The sequence below is a fragment of the Scophthalmus maximus genome, chromosome 12 (genome assembly GCF_022379125.1).
Source record: "Scophthalmus maximus strain ysfricsl-2021 chromosome 12, ASM2237912v1, whole genome shotgun sequence".
NCBI classification, from domain to species: Eukaryota; Metazoa; Chordata; class Actinopteri; order Pleuronectiformes; family Scophthalmidae; genus Scophthalmus; species Scophthalmus maximus.
The window spans coordinates 1121030-1143183 of NC_061526.1; the positions used below are offsets into that span (position 1 = coordinate 1121030).

At 43.3% G+C, this 22154-nt stretch overlaps 1 protein-coding gene across 1 annotated transcript in view; it reads left to right on the forward strand.

The window, feature by feature from the left end:
• The first annotated feature begins 807 nt into the window (after positions 1 to 807).
• The window catches only part of tmem178b (transmembrane protein 178B), a 117161-nt gene continuing 95814 nt past the window's right edge, over positions 808 to 22154 (forward strand). Inside the window, exons 1-2 of the mRNA XM_035620296.2 lie at positions 808 to 1083; positions 1395 to 2103. Coding sequence (XP_035476189.1) covers positions 1722 to 2103 — 382 coding nt within the window. The 5' untranslated portion in view covers positions 808 to 1083; positions 1395 to 1721. The remainder of the gene's footprint in view (positions 1084 to 1394; positions 2104 to 22154) is intronic.

Sequence of the window (22154 nt, forward strand, 5' to 3'; positions counted from 1 at the left end):
TTCAGTTTGTTGGGTGGAAAAAAACTAAACTACGACCTGAAAGGGCTAAACAATTCTGTATAACTGCAGAGTTGGTGACACTTTTCAGGGAGTTTGTCACTAGAAGTGATTCATTTTACTTAACATGCAGTCATCTGATCAATTAGCACAGCTTTTAAATCACATATCCAATCTGCTGGATTGCAGAATATCTTGTGTGACAGTACTAGAAAAAAGGAATGGAAAGGGTTCATCCTCTGGGGAACCCAAATATAGCGAATCAGTTGGATGGCAATTGGTATAGATTTTTTCACCCATGTTACTTACAGCCACGCCATGTTAACACCTGACCGGACATCTGAGAAAAGAAAATGTGAAGAAGTTCAACTGAGTACATTTGAAATTTAGTAAAATTCAGATATGTTTGAGTCACCTGACGTGGACTGAATGATGGCTATAGTGATGACATAATACCAGTGACAAGTATTTTCACTTTTTAGTTGGTCCTTGCATGGCCCATCCACCAGCATGGAGGAGGTGAGGTTTATGACCCCCTCATTTCTGCAAGCCACTAGAGGGCGATCAAGGTTATTTGGCTTTACTTTTGGGCAGCTTTCATGTCATCTCTTTATATACAGTCTCATCATGTAATAACCTTCTTTAAGCCTGTCATAATTACAGAATAGGATGTGCAGCTAGCGTAAGCAGTGGTAGGTGAGAAATAGATGTTAAGTTGGTTGCAATCTGCAACTTCATCACTAGATGCCACTAAACCCCACACATTGAACCTTTTACCTAACCTGTGGACCAATAAGCCCAATTCCAAATACAACCCCAAAGCCATTAAATATTGAAGTGCAAACCATATAGTATGACGGTTAAAAGAAGTTGTGGAATAGTCTATGACTGCCCTGTTGAAATATCTATCCTGTAAGCTACGACAAGGTGCTCCTCCAGGCAGCCTGGCGTTGATTGGTCCACGGACAGGCCCCGCTCTGTGTGGCAGCTGCCGTCATCCGGTCAGACGTGGTGTGGACGCAGACTCTGGTCCTTCACTCTGGTGCTGCCGAACGACCGCGGTCCGCATCTCGGATCATCATCCAGGTACATTCATCATTCATTCATTCATACATGTTTAAATCGAGCGTCATGTGAGTCGCTCTGTGGTGGTTCATTAATTAATGTTCAGCATGACGTTGTGTAAGCTGTGGGCTTGTGTACATAAATGCAGCCGGACAATTCCCTCTGTATCCGTTTTCTCTGCCCTCTTTATCCAATAGGGTGGGTTATTATATGTGATATATGTGTGTAGCCTACACCATGTTGTATATGATAGGATGTGCTATATATGCTTGACTAACGACCTGAGTGCTGCGCTGATGTGTTTCCCTGCGTCTTGGTGTCGCCCCGCACAGACAGATGGATGCTGAGGACTCGGCGTCGAGATGAGATAAGCCGTATTCTCTCTCTCTTACTCCGCCGAGCCGCTGCAGCGCCGCGCACTCAGGGGAGACGTGGGCACGTTGTGGTGGTGGAAAATACTGGAATACAGGGGAATCTTTTATTCGGTCTGTGTGGAAGGTTTGCCTTTCCGTTTGCGCACAACCGTCTCCTCGATGATGGTCCCAACGCTGCTCTCCAGAGGTGATGTGAGCTGAACCCACTGAGCTCAGGGTGGGGGGGGGGAGCCGCAGAGGAGCTGTCCGTCTGTTGAGGTGCTGATGCGGCTGTGACAAGCGAGCATGGCTGCCGGAAAGTTGCTGCTCTACGCCGGGCTCTCGCTTTCTCTCTGCGCCCTGGGCATGCTGGCCGTGGCGATGTGCTCCGACCACTGGTACGAGACCGACGCCAGGAGGTACAAGGAGCGGTGCCGAAGCTTTTCCAGCCGCCGCAAGGACCCGGGCTTCATCTACATCCCCAACAACAGCCTGCCGCTGCGGGCCAGCCGGAGCAGCCTGCCCCCCTGGGAGGAGAAGCTGCTGCTGGCCCGGAACCGGCGGCAGCTGTTCGCCATGAGCGCCGCGGATGAGTGCAACAGGCGGTACAACTCCACCAACATGGGGCTGTGGAGGAAATGCCACCGGCTCGGCTTCGACCAAGAAATCGAAGACCTCATCCGAAAGGGTAAGGATGAATGTATCCACGCAAGGATCCGGAGAGACCGGAGTTGTTGCAGGAACGGCAGATTGCATGGCGTACCGCGAGCACGCTGTGACATTTACCATTAGAAAAAAACAATTGAAGGCTGCTGTGCGGTGATTGTCCATTTGACCAAAGGGCGAACAAGGGCATCGAGCTGCTTCCTCGCTATATGCTGGGGAACACATGTTCTTCCAGAGGCGCGCGCAGAGCGCCGCCGTCTCCGTGTGCGCGGGTATGGGCGGCCCCCGGGGCTTTAGACATCTTGTTGTCATGCTATTTCGCAAAAATACGACGCTGAATAAATATAGAGCAGTAGACATGTTCTCCCAGAATGTAGCTCTCCACGACCCTGCTACTGCGAAAGGGAAGCCTTTGCAATGTTTCCAGGTCTGTGTGTGTGTGTGTGTGTGTGTGTGCGCGCGCGCGCGCGCATGGCTGGATAAACCTACTAAAATTACCCCACGCAAAATGAGAGCCTGCTGGGCCGCTATTAACAGCACAGTCCTCCCACACTGTGGGGATGAACGCATCCGGGAATAATACAAATTGATTGAGATACTTCCCGCACAGCTTTTTCAGGTTCCACCCTATACCTTCAAGACAGGGCAGTTGGTAAAGCAGGAGCCATATAAGACCTGGTCACCCTAAGTTAAGTGGTATCAAGTCATCTATCAGACCTGGTGCTTTACATCAATGTGCTCTTAATACATTTGCTAAAAATGTGGTTATTTTTTTAAGGGAGGCCCCTGATATCATCATTTGAGAGTTCTGATTATCTGTATATGATATATCGGCACAAAGTCATATCTTTTTTCTTTTAAAGATATTGGCTGGGCATATTCATTTTTTAGCAGTTTAAGGACAAAATAAAGTGTCAATATGTTACATTTTCAACAATATCCATTCCAGTTTGCTGACATTTTTGACTTTGGACCTCATGTATGTAACCAAAGTATATCTTTTTTTTTTAATTCTTTAATCATTTTGCAACCCCAGGCAGATTTAATGAAAACATAAACAACAAGTCATTTCAGTTGATATGCATGGGAGTCAGGAGAAGTTTAGACATTATACATTAAACATGATGAGAAGCATAGTTAAGCTGTGTTATGATATGAGAGACTTATTGTAATCATACTATGAAACATGACAGTTTAATTCAATGTTCAAGTGCCTGTAGATACTTTTGCAGTTAAATTCCCTTAAAACAACCAGCACGAAACTTGTTTCCAATGGGTCAATAAATAAATAAAACTGAGTCATTAAATCTGCTCCAGACAAAACTCAAATACAACTGCCGCCGTTGCTATTGACAGCTCTGATCAGGTAGGCTGTGAGTTAAAAGGGACCCTGAGGTTTCTGATGGAAGTCACTGCTCTGAGTCTCAGCTGGAAAAGAAGAGGGGGTGTGTGCCCTCTGAATGTGTGTGTGTGTGTGTGTGTGTGTGTGTGTGTGTGTGTTTGTGTGTGCGCTGCAGCTGTGCCTTCCTTTGAGGATGCCTCAATGGCCTTGATGGCCTACCATCTGCACTAATGCCCAGCCCACAGTCAGTGCGTTCAGAGATAAGATGAATGTCTCCATAGAGTCCGATCGGTTCCAGCTCTCAGCTCCATCAGCATGAAAGAGGGCCGGGTGGTTTGTGATCACGATGCATGTGACAATGACATTGCATTGATCGGTCAATAAGGATTAACAGGTATATTTTATCTCTGTGTGCTTCACACGCACATGTCGTGTGATCTACCGCCGGCTCACATTCAGCTGCTGGTTCACGATACAGTGACGTCCAACAGTAAACAACAACACCTATATAACCACATATAGTTACCATTACTGCTCCTGCTACTGCTGCGACAGCAACTACTAACACGACAACAACGAGCCTACTGCTACTACTGCCACTGGTCCTTCTCTTACTGCTACTGCCGCCAATACTGTTAATTACACCGCCCCTTCTACTAGCACTTCTACCACTAATGCCTCTGTCAATGCTTTGACTGCCTTTGCTGTGCAACTGCTGTTACTACAACTGAAGCTATTCCTAGTGCTACCTCTACTTCTTTTTTTGTTGAGTTTATTTTATTTCGAACACATAGCTACACAACGGCACATACATAACATAAATAGTAAAAATAACACACAAAAAAAAAGAAAACAAAGTGTCATCTTAACTCTTTTATACTCAGTACTGCCCGAAAGAGTGTAGGTTGGAGCATTTGCTTATTACACCTTCCTCTTTTACATTGTATTTTATATATATCTTTTCCTTATGTGCCTCAAGATTTTATCAATCTTATTGATTTCATTTTTAATTTTGAATTCATTATTTTATTAGTTTCTGTATATACATACAGTATTACATATTAACACTCATATTACTTGCAGAAGATAGCAAAACAAAATACATTCCCATTAATATTAGGGGTGTGAATCTTCACTGGTATCAGGATTTGTTTTGATTACGATTATCCTGTCAACAATTCGATTTGATTCTATATCACAATGCATCACCATGCATCACGATGCGATGCATCCTCCATTTTCGATGTTACTGCACATCATGGGTACGTTTTCATCAATAAAGTATATGAACTCCCTTTTTTATTTTATTATTTTAACTGCTCTAAAAGAAGGACACTTAGCAAACAGCAACGTAGTGTAAGCTATTTTATTTATGTAACATTACATTTTATTTGGAATCTGTTTGTGGGTTGCCTCAGCAAAATACTGAGTGATTTTAAGTTGGGCTTTTATTGTGAAGGGCAGAACAGAAGAAGGGAGCGGATGCCCTGTAGTGTGTTTGACGGTGATAAATAAAGTTGTCGTGGTTTCGTCTTAATAATTCATTATGGTCTGTCACTGCATTGATGCAGCATCGTCCCAGTTGCATCGCGATGCATCGTAGAAATGATTCCTTTCAACACCCTAATTCATATACACATTGCCATAAATGTCTCACTTTAATATTTGTTGGGCATCTTTAATTTTAGTATTTAAAAAAAAAAAAATCTTTGTAGCGTGTTACACATTTTCATTTCCTCATCCAAATAGTTCCAGATGTTAACTCCTTTTGCATCTACTATAGCCCTACTTCGCTATGGCTACTGATACTCCTATCACTTCTTCTGCTGCCTGAATGCTATAGCTACGGCTACGACAACAAGTGCTACTACTGCTGCTCCTACTGCTACTCTTACCTTACTGGTAATACTCCTCCTCCGAGTACTATCACTACTAGTTGTAGTGTACTGTTGTAGCTACTTCCTCTGCCATTTCTACTACCACCGCTACAGCTAATGCGTCTGTCCATGCTATTTCAACTGTTGCTTTTCTACTACTGCTACGTCCACTACTGATGCTATTCCTATTGGTACTGCTACTACTAATTGCTTTCTACTCTTGCTATTTCAAGCCTACCTCTACTCTGCTTTTGCTACTGATGCGCCTTCACTTATTTTCATAGCGACTGCCACTGCTAGTAGTAGTGCTGCTGTCTACTGCAGCCAATGCTAAAGACACTACTTCCACCTGAAACACACAGGGATGATTGCGGCCTGCTGTTCAATAATGTAAGTGTATAATAGTGTACTTAAGACACATGAAGTTGAAGTGAAATGACATGCAACTCATGCAACTATGAGCTACATACTATATCCAAACTCTGATGAGTCATTTCCTGGCCGTGTGAATGAGATAATGCTGTATAAAAAAACTAAATATAAAATAAACATGGTAATTGTTGTAGTATGTCAGGGATGAATCACAACCCCAAAGTACTCCTCATATCTCTGTACACAGACATCATTGTTCCCGATTCACCTTCACTAATAACTTCATGGTGAACAATTCAGAAACTCAAATTTCTCAGAGTCCATCCATCTCTCCTGCGTGTGCACTAATGATGCTTCAGTGTTTGGCCACATCAGCAACAACCATTTGTCTTTTCATCTCAGAGGCTTCTTGCATAACCACAAGCTGCATCTTCATGCAGATTAATGGGGGCAGGAGTGTCAGGGAGGGAAGCATCGTAAACAGGTCAATGCAAAAACACTAAACCTCCATTTTAATGAGTTTGGCAGTTGCAGTCTGAGCATAATGCGCGTGTTAGTGAATACAGAGTGCGTTAAGGTAGGATAACAGAGGATGGTCGATGATCTCCCTCAACAAAAATAAATGTGTCCTTCTAACAAGTAGGGTGTGTGTATCCACAATCAAATATGTCTTATTCCTGAGATCATAATATAGAAATGGGAAGGATCAGGGCGCAAACTGTGTCAGCTCATAGGTCTAAAGGATTTTTGCGTGGTCATCCTCTCCTCTCTAAATAGGTCACTGCCATACCAGCACCTAATTGTTGGTGTTATTTCACAGTGCAACGCATGCTGAAAGGTGGCATGTGTAAGCTTGGTTTCTGATGGTTTGAATGGGCGCTATACATACATGCAGCTTCCTGCTGTAGAAGCAGCTCACTCTCTCACTCAGTCTGTTCCAAGGAAAGACTTCCTCGAGAGAAAGAAACAAAGATAAAGAGAAGTGATAAAATAGTGGCTAAGACACCGGGATGAAAAAAAAAGGACATTAAAGGTTTTGAGACAGATGATAAGGAGAAAGTGAAAAAAAGCCAAGGATGGCTGTGGAGGATGTCAGGAGAGGATTACAGAGAGGAGTTGGGGAGGGAGTGGAGTTGGGGGTGGGGATGGGCTCCTCATCTTGCACCATCTGTTGTAGCTTTGCAAGGGGAAAGAGGCCTTTCGGTTCCTGATCAAGACACTCACAGTCCTGTCTAAGCAGAGAGAACAGGGAGAGGCCCTAGATTGGATTACCTTGCTCCCCAGGGGTTCTGTATCATGGGGAGGGCTAAATTAGACACTACGGGAGGCTAAAGGTGCTTCATAGATTCCCTGCCAATGAGCCCGCTGGCAAAGCTTCTCATGTAATAGGCACATGGAAGTGGGTTGAGGGCAGGTGGGGCGGCTGCCCCCACTTCTAGTTTGACCCGCTGCTGAATGGTTATTAGTAGACGTTAGCTGGGAGCAGATTTGTTTTAGAGGTTTAATTATAGTGACAGACATGAAAGGCGGCATAGTGGTTACAGTGGTTTGCACTGTCCCCTCACATCCACGGAGGTTCTGGGTCAAACCTGACGGTCGGCTAGGGCCTTTCTGTGTGGAGTATACATTTTCTTATCATGCCTTTGTGGATTTTCTCCATGTACTTGTGTAAAACACAAGTCACCACATTTGGGAGAGGTGGTCAATGGGTGGGTCACCAATGAGTGCTCGAGGGCACGGCACGCCCAATTACACCTGTGACCTGTACACTTTAAACTGTAGCTGTTAATCGCACAGTATCCACAACCCAATGCATTCCATGCTTTATCATCTATTTTAATCTAAATAGGAGCATTAGTTACAAAATGTCTCGTTGCACTTGAAACTAGGGATTGAGACCTTAAACTCCTCAGGAAAATGTTTACTGACATTATTAATCAAGTGGGAAGTAGAGTTCTTCTTTTTAGACTTTTTTAGAAATGGACCTGTTTTTGCAACCAGTTGAGTTGCCCTCTGCTCATCATTTCTGCTAATACAGGTTTCAGGCACTTCCACATTGGCTTCCCTTCCCAGAGTCTACATCCATTTTTATAAACAGTCTATTAGTCCGCCATGTTGATTTTTCACAGTTTCCTTGCTGAGCCGCGGTGGAGGGATGTAGTACATGGTACTCTGCACCAGTAAAGATTACAGCAGCCAATGACTCTTTAAATTTATTTAGGGCATGTTTGTGTTGTATTATTGCAGACTCTCCTCTGAACCACTTGAATCTGCAGCCAGGTTGTATGTAGGGTAAAGCAGAGGTGTAACAATGAGGTTATGTACGTGGTAATGTTTCTTCTTCTTTGGGGCCACAGCAGCAGACACATGGGTTCTCACGTCTTCCTGGAAACATTCTAAATTATTCAGACAAATGGCAGCACTCCTTGCTCATCAGTGCCCCTGCAGTCTGCAGCCCAGCCAGGGAGACTGACTGACTGACTGTTAGCCGCTGCTGCGGCTATTTACACCCCCAAGACTAATGAAACGCAGAGGCTATGCAATTCTGACTGTATTATGACAGAGAGTTCCATGATGCCATCCACATAAATATGACTGAAAGTATTTTAAAGGTGTCGCAAAATGCCAGAGGATTTCTCTCTAGGTTGCTGAGTAAAGGTGCTTGACTATCAGGAAGTGCAATTTGATGAAATCCATTCCTTCTTGTGTGTCACATGGAAATTTATAGAAATGTCGGTGGAGGTGCAGTGTTAAAACTTAAGACTGGCTGAAAGAATGAAGTAAAATAAACTTGATATGGTTAGTTAAGCCAATTTGCTTATGTGGTTTAATGATGCGACCACTTCATGTATTTTAATATAGTCAACTCCAATAAAGTGGACAGGAATTCAATAAGTCGCATGATCCTGGTATACTGTACTGTGCCTGCAAGACAATAAGAACTTATGATTCGTCATCAATATTGTTGATGATGAATTTATCGCACACAACATAACAAAATTACTGGAAACATTTTACAAACAATGTGAAGAAAAATTTAAAGACTAGTAAAAGCTGTAGACGGTAGGATTGAGAGAAGTGTGGAAATAGTCTCAGAATTCAAAATCCAACGACTACTGCTCCCTCCCTCTCCGCTGCTCTTCGGTTCCTCCCCACAGCTCCTCCCAACCCTCTGTGCCCGTGCACGCTACCATGGCAACCGAACCCAGGCAAGGTACGTATCATGACGTTCCCTCCGGTAAGAACCTAACCTGAAGCTAACACGGACTACTGTCCACATTGATAGACTATAACATGTTTTTTAGTTTCTGTTGCCTCACGTTATTACCTGCGACTTCTTGGGAAAACAATCGTCAGTGTTTTTGAACGTTTGCGTCCGTAAATCAGTTTATATTAGCTTGTTTATGTATCTTGCGTTAAGGCTGCATGGTGGTGTAGTGGTTAGCACAGCAAGAAGCTTCTGGGTTCGAATCCCGGTTCAACCATGGCCTTCTCCCCCGTGTTTCTCCGGGTTCTCTGGCTTCCTCCCACAGTCCAAAGACATGCAGAATGGGGTTATGTTCATTGAAGACTCTAAATTGACCGTAGGTGTGAATGTGAGAGTTGTCCGTCTCTGTATGTGGCCCTGTCATAGGCTGGCGACCTGTCCAGGCTGTACCCTGCCTCTCGCCCAATGTTAGCTGGGATTGGCTCTGACCCCCCCCCCCCCGCGACCCTTAAATGGATAAAGCGGTAGACGATGAATGAATGTATCTTGCGTTAGCTAGCGTATTAGCTACTACAGAGTGTTACATGGTAGGCCTGTAAATTAACAGCTTTATCTTCAGATATATCATTTGTTGCTTTGCAAGATGATTTACGCTTTTATCTATATTTTATAACATTATTAGAGCTTTCAGACTGGTACACGAGCAGTCGAGCGAGGAGAAGAGGGAGTCGCATACGAGACGCACCGGGCAGAGGTCGGCGTGTTGGCCCGACACCCGAGGACCTGGGAGCCGAAGACACAGCTGATCTTCATGTGATCAGCCAGTTGGTCCCTGCAATGTGAACTGGTTTCACCCCAAGATGGTTTAGCTTCAGACTGTGCTATATGTAAATACTGTGCAATATATATTTTTTTCATTTCATTTATTCATTTCAACGTTATATTTTAATATTTATGCAACCTCAGTATAATAAAGTATATTTTGAAAGTGATTGGTTTCTCATTGCATAAATATACAACAATGGGAAGATTACCTAATTTTTTTTATCAATATACTTTTGGATGATTTGACTCAGTGAATAGAAAAGGAGAGACTAGGGACCATGTTGCTACTCCTGCGATCCATTTGCTCAAGTCTTTATTCCACTGAAAATGCGATATGAACCATAACTGACAGTTACACTGTTTCTGATTGAATTCAGTGTCCAAGGAATAGAAAAAAAACAAGCAGATAGAAGCGTGTGAGATTAATCATTTCATTTTATTTGAAAGAGTTGACAGATTTTTTATCATCAGTGTCATTGACAAATAAGCTGTCAAATGCCAGTCACCCAGCTTCTGTGGATTGGGTTCATATGTGAATGTACTGTAGAATATTGCTTATTTCGCATCTATAGATATGTAGCTCCCACAAAAAGTACACCAAGCCCATTTAATTCTCAAAATGAGGCAATATGATCAGAGAATTTATCAATGATTATCTAAATCTGGCACAAAATGGCTTTATTGTTTGATATTTTAAAACATTGCTTTAATTGTGAACTATTTACAGGTCTGAGGTTAACAATAATCTAATTTCATTCATGGTGAGAAATCCCGGGAATTGTGCGAAAATTATACATTTATGTGAATTCATCATTTCTAAATGACAGGAATCTTTAATCCTTAAGGTGTAGTTCCATTGGCTACTTTAACAGTAGCTCTAAAATTGCAAAAAATATCTATCTGGAATATATGCTCTACATTTAGTCGAACACCTCTGCTGCCTTCCAGCTTCGTAGTTCAGAAACAGTACAGAGAGTACTTTGTGGTCATTTACTGATATGAGAAAGTCAAATGTTGTGCCTTTTAAAAATGAAAATGAACAAATCTGCATTAGATGACAGCAGCTTGACGTGCAGTGCAGTAGGAGACTTAGTCATCCTGAAGTCAGTCTGACTCCTGTGACCACAGGCGGAGTAGATGGAGGGGAGTCGGAGAGACGAGCAGGAAGAGGCACGATGTGGTTTGCTTCCCCACAGCCAACATCAATTTTTGATGACCTCATGCCATTTCTCCCACAGACCAGCCATAGCAGCACACACACACACACACACACACACACACACACACACACACACACACAGCTCCGCACAGAGCATGTGCAGCCGCAGGGCGGCCACCACACAAAACACATAATACCTACTTAGGTGGAGACACCGTACAACGCTGCACACATCACAGACGTATAAAGAGCATGATTTATCCAACATGAATAATGAATGATGCTCTCAATACTCCTCTTCCGAGGCTGTCTCTTGAACGTGTATGCATATGATACACACACAGAGAGAGAGAAGACAAGGGAGCTGCTGCTTCTCTGCCTTTCCTCTGGCGAGTAAAGAGGAAACATAAAAACCTCCAGGATTCGTCTCGTTAGAATAAAAAACAAAATATGTAGACTGAGCTTAAATTGGCATGATCGTGTTGCTGTCGTGTCTTGGTTTGTTACAGATCACTGGCTTTGTGCCCTGACGACTGTCATTTATGTTTTCAAATTGTTCTTTAAAAAGCAAAGCTGCAAGGCAGTGACGATTCTAGGATTCTAAACTTTTAGGGGTGCTCAGCCCCGAATGAGAATATGCATAACAGTGCCTCCGTGTTCAACCTTCTGCTAAATCACACATTTCACTGGATAACAATCAATGAATACATTTCATTTATAAGGATAATACGTTCAACTCATTACTAGTTACAACAATTACTACAAAAAATGTTTTTAGTTAAATACTAAACATAGTGTTGCACTAGACAACAATGTTTCAGGCAGTGTTCCCTCCAGAAGCAACCTAGATTGGTTGTCAGCCTCCAATTAGTCAATGAAACCTGAGGCAGAGATTCGTCAGAAGTAAAACATCAAGTCATAACAAGGAAGATATGAGGAAAACATAAAGAGGAGACTGTCCTCCAAAAACAACCAACCAGATAGGTTGCTTTTCAAGCAGCATATGACGACATATGTTGTCGTTTTTAAGGTCGCTGCCCAGAAGCAGTCGCTAAAGGTTTGTGCATTTCAATGGCTTGCTTAGATTCTCTGCCACGTCACCCTAACCCTAACCAGCACCCTGACCTTTACAAGCTCATCGACCATGTGTTGGTAAAGCTAAATGCAGACAAACAAAGCTGTAAGGCGATGACTTGTGGTGTACCTCTTGTCATCGGTAGAGACGCTATATATAAATGGTCGATTTGGTCGTCTTTTTGCCACGGACGACAAAGTTGGTCGTATGAGTTGGAGGACTTGTTGGGTAAGAGATAACAATCCGAGACCAAAAGAGCACGGCACACAACTCTGCAATGAGATTTTTTATGTAATAATTTTGAACCTGGTGGGAAAAATGTAACTATGGCGGCCACACCCTCTAGATAAACAATATAAAACTGTGTAGGCCTGTTGTCTGTTTTGTTCCTTTTTTTTAAATGTACATACCGATTCCCAAAGGAAATTTTTTTTTTATTTGTCAGTATGAATCCATGTCTTTAATTGAGGTTGCATCAGCTTTATCCCCCAAAAAAATTGCTCGGTTAGGGTGGAGGGACAATCGTGGTCCTTGTTTGATAGAATGAGAATTAAAGGGCAATTAGGCACGATTAAAAGGTGAACTGATGCTGTGGCTCAGGAGGTAGAGCTGGCTGTCCATCAATCAGACGGCCGGCTCCTCCGGTCTGCCCATCTAAGTGTCCTTGGGCAAGACACTGAACCCCAAATTGGCCCTGACAGCCATGCCATGAGTTTGAGCTCGAGTGATAAAGTAGCGCTAGGCCTTATATGAAAGCACTTTATGAACGCTCGTGTAAATGGGTGAAAGTGTCTGGCGGAGTGAAGCACTTTGAGTGTGGTCGTTAAGACTTTAGAAACCACAGTTCATTGATGACTGTTGTAGCTAAGTTGCCGTGAAGTTTCTCTAGATGATTAACCCTTTACCTTTCCTCTGTCACTCTACCCTTCATAGTTTAGACCCTCACAGCGTTCGGTGAAGGTTAGGGAAACCCCTTTAGCAGCTATTTGAAGGGTCTAAGTCCAGGTCATCGTGGAAAAATGATTTTTTTTAAAGATACGCTGTTGCATTTGGTCTAATTCATGTTCATGCTGACTTATCATGACAAACAAAACTAAGAGCTGCGAGCATAAGGACTGACATGTTAACTCACTGATTGGAGGCTGATGTAGTGATATCATCCTGCATCATCACAGCTATGTGGACTCGTGTGGGGGGAAATATCCTGTTCATGTGACTGACAGCAGGTTATGCAGTGGCGGGATGAATAAGAAGTTTCGACAAATTCATAAAACATTCACAGCAGAAATCTTTTTTTGAACATGTGTTGTCATTTTCTGATCCATCAGGAAAAAAATCCCTTCACTTTTGTTCTCTTCATTCATTTCATTATCCCAAATGGTACACAAGATAAAAGACACCATGACCATCTATTTTGTCTCTGTGGCATTTAAATGGAGGAAGAGGAAGGATTCATCACACCGATTAACAAACTTGTCAACAACTGGCCCACGCTCAGATTTGTCTTCACGTAGTCGGCCGGAGATAACTGTATCATAAGAGAATTTCAGGATGTGCCTGTCGTTTTGCTTTTCCTGAAACTGCATACATGACCAGGTCTTATATGGATTGCTTATAGATTGCATTAGAGGTCCCTTCCTTGATAGCTCCCACAACCAGTTCAATAAGCTACGGATGTTTTAGTATTGACAGCATTTGGATACAAGCTGGACTTGCTCAAGGTTCTTGAAGATGTTTCACTTTTCATCTGAAAGGGTTGTAAAATTCTGACTGACTGGAACAAAAATTTGAAAAACGGCTTCATATAAGTCAAAGCAACATATCTTCCCCAGCAACAAAATCTCTGATAGGAACGATCGGTGGTGAACTTTGTTTTTTATAGTTTAAAGCTACAGTGTGTAATATTACGAAGAACTTATTCACAGAAATGTAATATATTGTCCATAACTAGGTGTTCACATATGTATAATCACCTGCAACAAATAACCAATGTTTTTTCGTCAACTCTGAATGAGTTAAATATAGTTACATGAGGTGGACCCGACCTCGGTGTGCGTCGCCATGTTTGCTACGTCGTGTAGGATACGGTTGTTGCACAAAACGGTCCAGAAAACCTTGAATTCGCGTTGAATTTTCAGCGATGCCGGAAACCGGAAATGGAATCAGCGGTGCGCCACCATAAAGTGTCCTCTTTCGGGTGCTCAGTTGGTTGCGGTTTGCAACTTTACCACCAGATGCCACCAGAAAGGTACAAAAATTACACACTGGGGCAGATGATTTGGCAAACATGTTCAATAATCAGGGCCTAGGAAAAAAATATCCCCCCCCCTTCCACAATGGATCATTACAGCTTATTACCATATTTGTGATAATCATGTGGGTTTTATTCAAACACAAAATTAGCCACAGCATGTGAAGCTAATTGGTTTGGGAATGCCATCCATAATTTCACAGATACACACACAGGCCCTATTATCACAGTGAATAGTGATTCTAGTATCTGTTGTCCACAGCTGCTTCACATTGTATGGAAAAGCTTGTCCTCCAGTTCATTACAGCCTAGTGCTGTGTCCGAGCACAACGCCATTACACACGGCTGTCCACTGTGTTTACCTTCATTAAACCATGTGCTATCGACAGCGGGGCTGCGACAAAGTCACCTCACACAATACAACACACAGCACGTGTCCGTCATGACTTGGTTGTTTTTGCATGTGTTGTTTCAGTACCGTGCGTCTTTCCAACTGTCCTCCAAGCAAAAGTAGCATTTTATAATTTGCCTTTCAAATGCATTGAAGTGCAATGACTTATTTTCACACTTTAAGTTATGATGTGACCACTAATGATGACTGAAATGGTGCCCTGTGCTCAGATTGTGTCACTCAGGGATTTCTTTTCTCGGACCGATGACGAGGTGGATCTGTTAATGCCAGTTAGTGTTAGCATGTGCTTTGCAGTCGCCGCCGGTAGTCGAGTTGTGATTGGATAATTAAAACACAATGTGATAATAACGACGTAAAATGACAGAGCCCGTCTTTGAGAAAAATGTATTTAAAGTGTACTTTGACTAGTCTAGTCCGGGGGTGCGTTCGAATTGTCAAACTTGCTTAGGAAGTCTCCTAAATCCTGAAATGTATTTCATCGGCAGCCATGATAAGAGCTGTTCGGATTCTCTAAATGCTTAGGAAAGGAGCGTCAATGCTTCCTTTCCTAAGTCCTTTAGCATAGGGTACACTGGACCTTCCTATGCGAAAGGAAAGGACAAATAGAAGCTCACAATTCATTGCTGCAGCGATATTTAATGCAAAAACTTCAATGATTAAATCCGTAGTAGAAGAAGAAGAAGAGTATGAATATGACCCAGAAGGGATGCAAGTCATCATGAAAGTTACTGTTGCCTATGAAGCATTTATGTCTGATGCCATACGGGGTAAAAAACACATGCTGGATGGAGTTTCACCATGGCAGACGCACGTCAATAACATCTGCCTTTGTTTAATATTACATAGTATAGTGAAAGTGGAGTCAGATTCTCTGACCAGCGCTGTCAGATTTTCCTTGTCAATGCCTTTCCTTGACCTCATGACGTTTTCCATTGAGGTCAAGAAATAGAATTAGGACAATCTGAATCAACCCCATGTCCCATCCACTAACATGGAGGAGGCAGGGTTTATGACCTATCTTTACATAGTCTATAGTCCAGTCTAAAACACAAACTTGGCGTTTTCAAACTAAAACTGGGCCAGCAGAGTTTCTAAAATTCTCAAAGCTTTAGTGGGTTAAAAAAAACTCCAGTGGTTTAAATGGTGTGGACGTGGCCTAGAGCGCTTCTCCATTATGCAAACACACCCTGATAAATGAACTCGGTGCAGCGCAGCAGACACACAAAATACAGGATGGGAAGATGACAGTGCAGATGCTGCACAGTTCATACAACAGGCAGTCCAGTCTGAAATATTGTGCCGAGGCCTCCTGAAGCATTTGGGATTAAAAAACATTTTTTGATTTCACATCAGTGGACATTTCCTTTCTTAAAGAGGCAGCTCTCTCTCTCTCTCTCTCTCTCTCTCTCTCTCTCTCTCTCTCTCTCTCTCTCTCTCTCGCCTTGTTTTTCTCTGGCCCATTTAATCAATGGGTTATCATGCACAGAGAGCACTGTGGGCTCGTAGGAAGAGACTGCATCAATCAGACCCTTATTTCGTCTGCCCAAAGACTGCCTGCCTGTGAGGAGCGAGAGCAGATGAAGGGAGCTCTGTGGCCACAGCTGCCTCTCACACAAGAAAGGCCTTTTTACTGCTCGAGACTCCTGGACAATAAAAGACTTATGTCCTATAAAAGGGCCATTGTGGCGCAAGTGGCGCATCCAGGCTGCATGTTAAGCAAAAGACTTTTAGTTACTTTCCCTGTGTGCCGCCGTTGCTCATAACATCCCCTCACTCTCACTCAGAAAAGATCGCCTATTTGCAGCCACTGCCTAACACCGGGGGGGAGGGAATGAAGCACCCGGCCCGCTCCCCTCGTTTTTGTGTTGTCATGGTAACGCACGATTGCCGTTTGACAGATGTTATTCAAGCAGATTGAGCCAGCCACTGAGCCGACGCGCGGCGATGGGAGGTGTGGAGGAGGTGGTGGTGGTGGTGGGGAGCACAACAGAGCTTCCGGCTCCGGATGATGACAGGCATGAAAAGAGAGGCCGCGTTCCCACGGCGACATCTTCACTGTTTCCAGCCATCCGTACCTCCCTCACTGCCTGGGTGTGTTCACTGTGTGTGCTGTCAGAGAGGAGAGCAGAGAGGCTTCATGTCACCATGGGGGCTGGTGAATGAAAAATTATCATCATCATTATTTTTTTCTTCATTATTAGATGAATAGTTTATGTTTGAAGGCCAATTAATCAAATGCTTGCTGTGTTCATATCTTCGAAGGAACTGGATTATCTGTGAGCGTTTGCGAACAGAAGCCATCCGGTGTATATATCAACATTTTGTTGTTGGTCCATACGCCTGACCACTTGAATTGGCAGCTGTGGCTCATGAGGGTGAGAAGTCGTCCGCTTCCCCCAGTCATTATGCCCAAGTGTCCTTGGGCAAGACACGGACGGTAGTGTATGATTGTGAGAAAAAGCGTGGTATATAGCAACACTGTTTGAATGTCTGTGTGAATGGGTGAATGTGACTTTGAGTGGTCCATATATATATAAATACTGTCCGATTTACCATTTAAATTACATGTTCATACTGGCAAGCACATGAAGTTGTTACCGTGGCCACCATCTTTATTTTCAGGGGGTTTAATAAGCGCTTAACACAAAGCTGAGGCTGATGGGAATGTCATTCATTTTGCACATCACCGATCATATACCACTGCATCATGGCCCGATGACGGGAGATGAAATCCCTAATGTAACCACATCTCACCCTGAAGAGGAAGACTCTGACCGCATGTCTGCACAAAAACGTCCAGGCAAATGATCGAATGGAGATATTTCACTCTGGACCACAGTGGAGGAGGACAAACTGTTGACGTTCTGGACACAAGCCCGAGCTCTTCCCTTTCAGCACTGGCCCTCCGAAATGTTAATGTCATATACGAAATGGAAAAATAAAAATCCCAGGTCTTTTTGTGGACATTACATTTTCCTTTGGCTTCAGAGCTCCTACGTTTTCCGAGCATTATTGATTGATTGATTGATTTTCACGAGGAACCTCTAAAATGGGTCATAGCATTTTTTTTTCTTACGTTCAGATCAATAAAACATGATCATTGGAAATTATGGAATACTTTTGGCATTGACATATGACTGGAATTTACCATTCAAAAAATTCAGGAAGAGACTGTTTTTTTTGCGAGAGGCTGCTGCATGATGATGATTATCAGAGTCGCAGAATGTTTATTCAACCGATTATCTTGCTTAAGCGATGCACACAGTGGATTCCAAATGTACCCTAGTGACGCAATGAATCACACACGACCACAATCGATCACGACACTACATCAGCAAAACAACGCGATCAGACAGATGTGACGACACCGACAGATGCAACGAGTCATCGCTTGACACTACCGCACCTCTGCAGCGGCTTCCGGTTAAAAGCTGGATTTGAAAATGTACTTTGTCCATGTTGGAGCGGCTGTCTGAATCTGAATCCAGAGCCTCTGACACAACCGATCGATAGCTCCATAGACAAATTACCACACGACTGAACTGCCGCTTGCAGTAGTATTAAAAAAGGACGGGGCCTATGGTGGAAGACGGTGGCCAAGAGAGCAGAGTGTAATCCAACAGTAAATGAATGATGTCATTATTAATAATAGTAATAATAACGATGGACTTCAGACAGCCTCTGCACTGAGCGGCTTCTCTGTGCCGACGTTCCTCGGGAGCTCTGTGTCTCATGGCAGATCATCAAACAGCTATCAGTGGATACGTTCCTCATTACTCACCGCGCCTTTTCACACGTTGCGCTAGACACACTAATTATTAATCAGCCACGTGTTTTTCTTTTTACTTAATAATTAAGTGTGAGGGTGCTACGGATGGGCTTTGCATTTCTCATCACCTGCGTCTCATTCCGCTCGGAAGCTCGTCTCCTCGCGTAATCATCCGGCCCTCCGTTTCTGTTGTGCCTCTTTCATCTCCTTTTACCCTCATGATTCATAATTACGACGTGCGGAGTGATGGGTGATGAACGGGGGCTGAGGTGATGTGTGAGTGTAGGTGCAGGATCTTGTTTGACTACTGTTGCTACAGAGGCAGGATGATGGCGTCTGCTGCCACAGGCAGACGCACGCAGCTGCTGCATGGATTAGAAAAGAAGTCAGAGTGCTGTAAAAAAAAAAAAAGGTGCCGCAATGTACATTATTTGTTTTGCAAAAAAACGTGTGGAGGAGATTTCCCCCAGAGCCCACACGCAGGTGGTGAGGATGAGGAGTGGAGCTCTGGGTTGGGACGCCTCAGGAGAGGCTTCTGATTGGATAGTTTGATGGTAGATGGAGGGTGCAGGGGCTGGAGGTGGTTCATGGTGCTGAACGACAACTGATTGACAGAAGAGAGAGAGAGAGATTATTGTCAGCTCACAAGGGATTGGCTAAAGGCGGGCATGTCAGGTAGTGATTGGATGAAGACCAGGATGAGCAGGTGGAGCTTAGAGACAGCAGGAAACTTTGCAGTCACTTCCTGACGGAACTTTGGCTAAGCTTCAGTGGGAGGAATTTAAAAGTACTAAAATTAATTTGAATTCAGATTTTCTGGTGGGAGATCACAGAAATTCTGCATGGTTCTGGTGACACCCATCACGATGTGGTGTATTAACCTCCATTTGAGCCAATCTCAACAAGTGGTAAAACTGGATATCTACCCATGTCATTCTGGCCTTCTGCAGCATTGCTGTGAAGTGTGCGCATGGCAGAGAACATAAACTCAGTGTTGTGCGCTGTAGGGCAGGCGCGTTAAAACACGAGGCAGGTCCTGATTCGTGCGGCCTCTGAGAGGCATTTAATTAATGCCCCGACATGCGGCCGAGGCTTGGCGGGCCACTGGAATGGCTTTGATATTTGAATGACATCCATTTCTCCATGAGTAACTAGCCTCGGAGATAGGTGTCGAGGCTCTGGAGCGCTTCCTCTGCGCGCCACGATCTCCGCAGCAGATAGAGAAAACACGCTTACACGCTCACGGAAAATTATTACACAGCAGATAGCGAGGTGCCTGCCTCGTCACCTCTCGGTGTGCCGCTGCGCTTCCCTCATCTCCTTCGCCCCACTATTTGATTCTTCAATTACCTTGGCTCTTTTGCATCAACAGGCCGTATCCCTGTATCTATCTCTCTCTCTATCCCACTGTGCTCCTCCATGTTCTCCAAAGCCTAAACGGAACACACATAGTTTCAGGACGACTTGCGGGGGAGAAGATTAATAGATGAGTAGTGATGAGTGTGATGAGGAGTTTAGCAGCACAGCTCAGGACAGATGTGAACCAGCTGCTGCTCGGTTTCCTTTGCAGAGCTGACTAAAGTCTTTAGTCTGCTGTGTGACAAAAAAACACTGCCTTCGTCATTATCCGTATTCACATCTGTACCTGTGTACACACTGGGGGTTGTTGGGGGGTGTCCTGCTCATTCATTCTGCTGCCAGTTGCTGTTATGATGTGACTGAACTAATGCATAGTTTATGTAAATAGGAGTTTAGCTGCCAACAAAATTAATGACCCAGGTGGGAATTATAATGAATAATAGAATGGGAGTTAGTCGGAGTGGCTCAGTGGGTCGTTATTCACAACTTTCTTTTTTGTAAAAACTAAGTTATCCCGAATGAAAATTGTCATAATAGCACACTTTGCATAATATAAGAATAATAAATTATGCAATGGCTGTGCTTTTGATGGAGGTTCAGGAAAAAAATATGATGTTGATGGAAGAAAAAAAAAAAGCTTTTGACAAAAAACACGCCCCGAGCTTTAAGGTGACATATTATGCTCATATTCAGGTTCATACATTTAATTTGTGTTACCAGGTTTACATGCTCGAATGTTCAGAAAAGGCATCAGTGTTCCCATACCTGCAGCTCCTCTTTTCTCCTTGTCTGAAACGCCTGGCTTTATTTTAGCTCCTCCTCCTGATAAACCCCAGTCTGCTCTGATTGGCCAGCTGGCCTTGTCTGTTGTGATTGGTCAACCTATTTCAAAATGTGAAGGAAATGTCACTCCCCTTCACCAGAAAAGTGGAGATTCTCAGATTGCAGGCGGGGTTACCCCAAAAGAGTACAACTGTGGGAGAGAAATCTGAACCAGTTGTTCAGAAAAAAACAACAGGGTGGTATTTTTTCAGTTTGTGGCTCCACAGCTAACACACATTTATGTGCAAAAGTGAATTTTCATAATATGTCACATTTAAAAGTCGCCAGTTTCTATAAGACTCCGATGAAAACGTCTATGTAGCATATGTCAGGCTTCCTCCTGCCCTAGACAACACATCTGAACAGCTGTCTAAAAGTTAATGAGGTAACAGACTTTTAGACACAGCTGTATAATCGTTGTTTATTTGTTATATATGCAGTATGTTATATATACAGTATGTATATGTGTGTACGCCCTGTGACGGACTGCCAACCTGTCCACTCTCCGTTGTCAGTTGGGATTGGTTCGAATGTCTGTGAACAGTCACGTGATTTACCCAGTTTCAGGCCCATTAGTATCGACAGAGATTATTTCTAATACAGATCTTAGGTGCTTATTTGTACAGTGATAATTTTCTTTGTAAAATTAGTACATTTGCGTGGATGTAGCCTTAATCATGCATTCATGTTATTCAGTTTGATCTCTCTTTTCCATGCTCTACCTTTGTTGAGGATGCGAACGGTTACCAAGCACAAGCAGTGGGATGTTTGCATAAGGTTCTCATTGTTGTAACACTCGCGCTCCAGGCAACATTTCCCCAAAGCCATCAGCTCAGGTTCATCCGGAGTTCAGGTGCCAGGTGAAATCAAGATGATTTCATTCATAAGCTTACTGCAGATTTTATGGAGCAGTGAGCCTGAGTATCCTGAAAACAGTGGAGGCTCACTGTCGCCTCAAACGCGAAAAGATAATTTCAGCAGGTTCAGTTTGTTCAGTAGTTCAGTTCAAACACTCGGCGGATTAGAACACACCATATGAGGTGTTAGTGATGATGATAGTGCAGCAAATGTTACTGTTGGAGGTTATAGAGCACACAGAGGAGGCGGAGAAAAAGAGCAACCTGTTTTAAATTGAATTTTCAGAGATGAATTTTTCTGCCAAGTGCCTATTTCAACTATTAACTATTTGAGGCTAATATACTGTACATCTGTCTCATGTAATACACTGGGAAGTGGTGTCGAAGTAGTAGTAGATGTTTTTCTCCAGTCATGTTCTATGAAGTTCAATAGCTCAATCACAACCAAAGCAGCAGAGGTGAAGACATCCTGGCCTTTACTAATTTAAATCAACATCCTAAAACACTGGGTCCTACAGTTCCCTGAGTATTCAATACCAATATAATTTATTTCAGCGTAATTTCAGACCTTGTCTCATAATCATTATAGACATTATCTTCCAGTGCTAGCAGTAACAGTTGAATAGAGCAAAGCTAACTGTTAAGATGTGCATTTATTTATTCATTTCATCCACAAAAATATCACACTTAAAGTTTAATTCAGTAGCTTTTCCCCCCTTGGATATTTTAACCACATCTCCCGGGT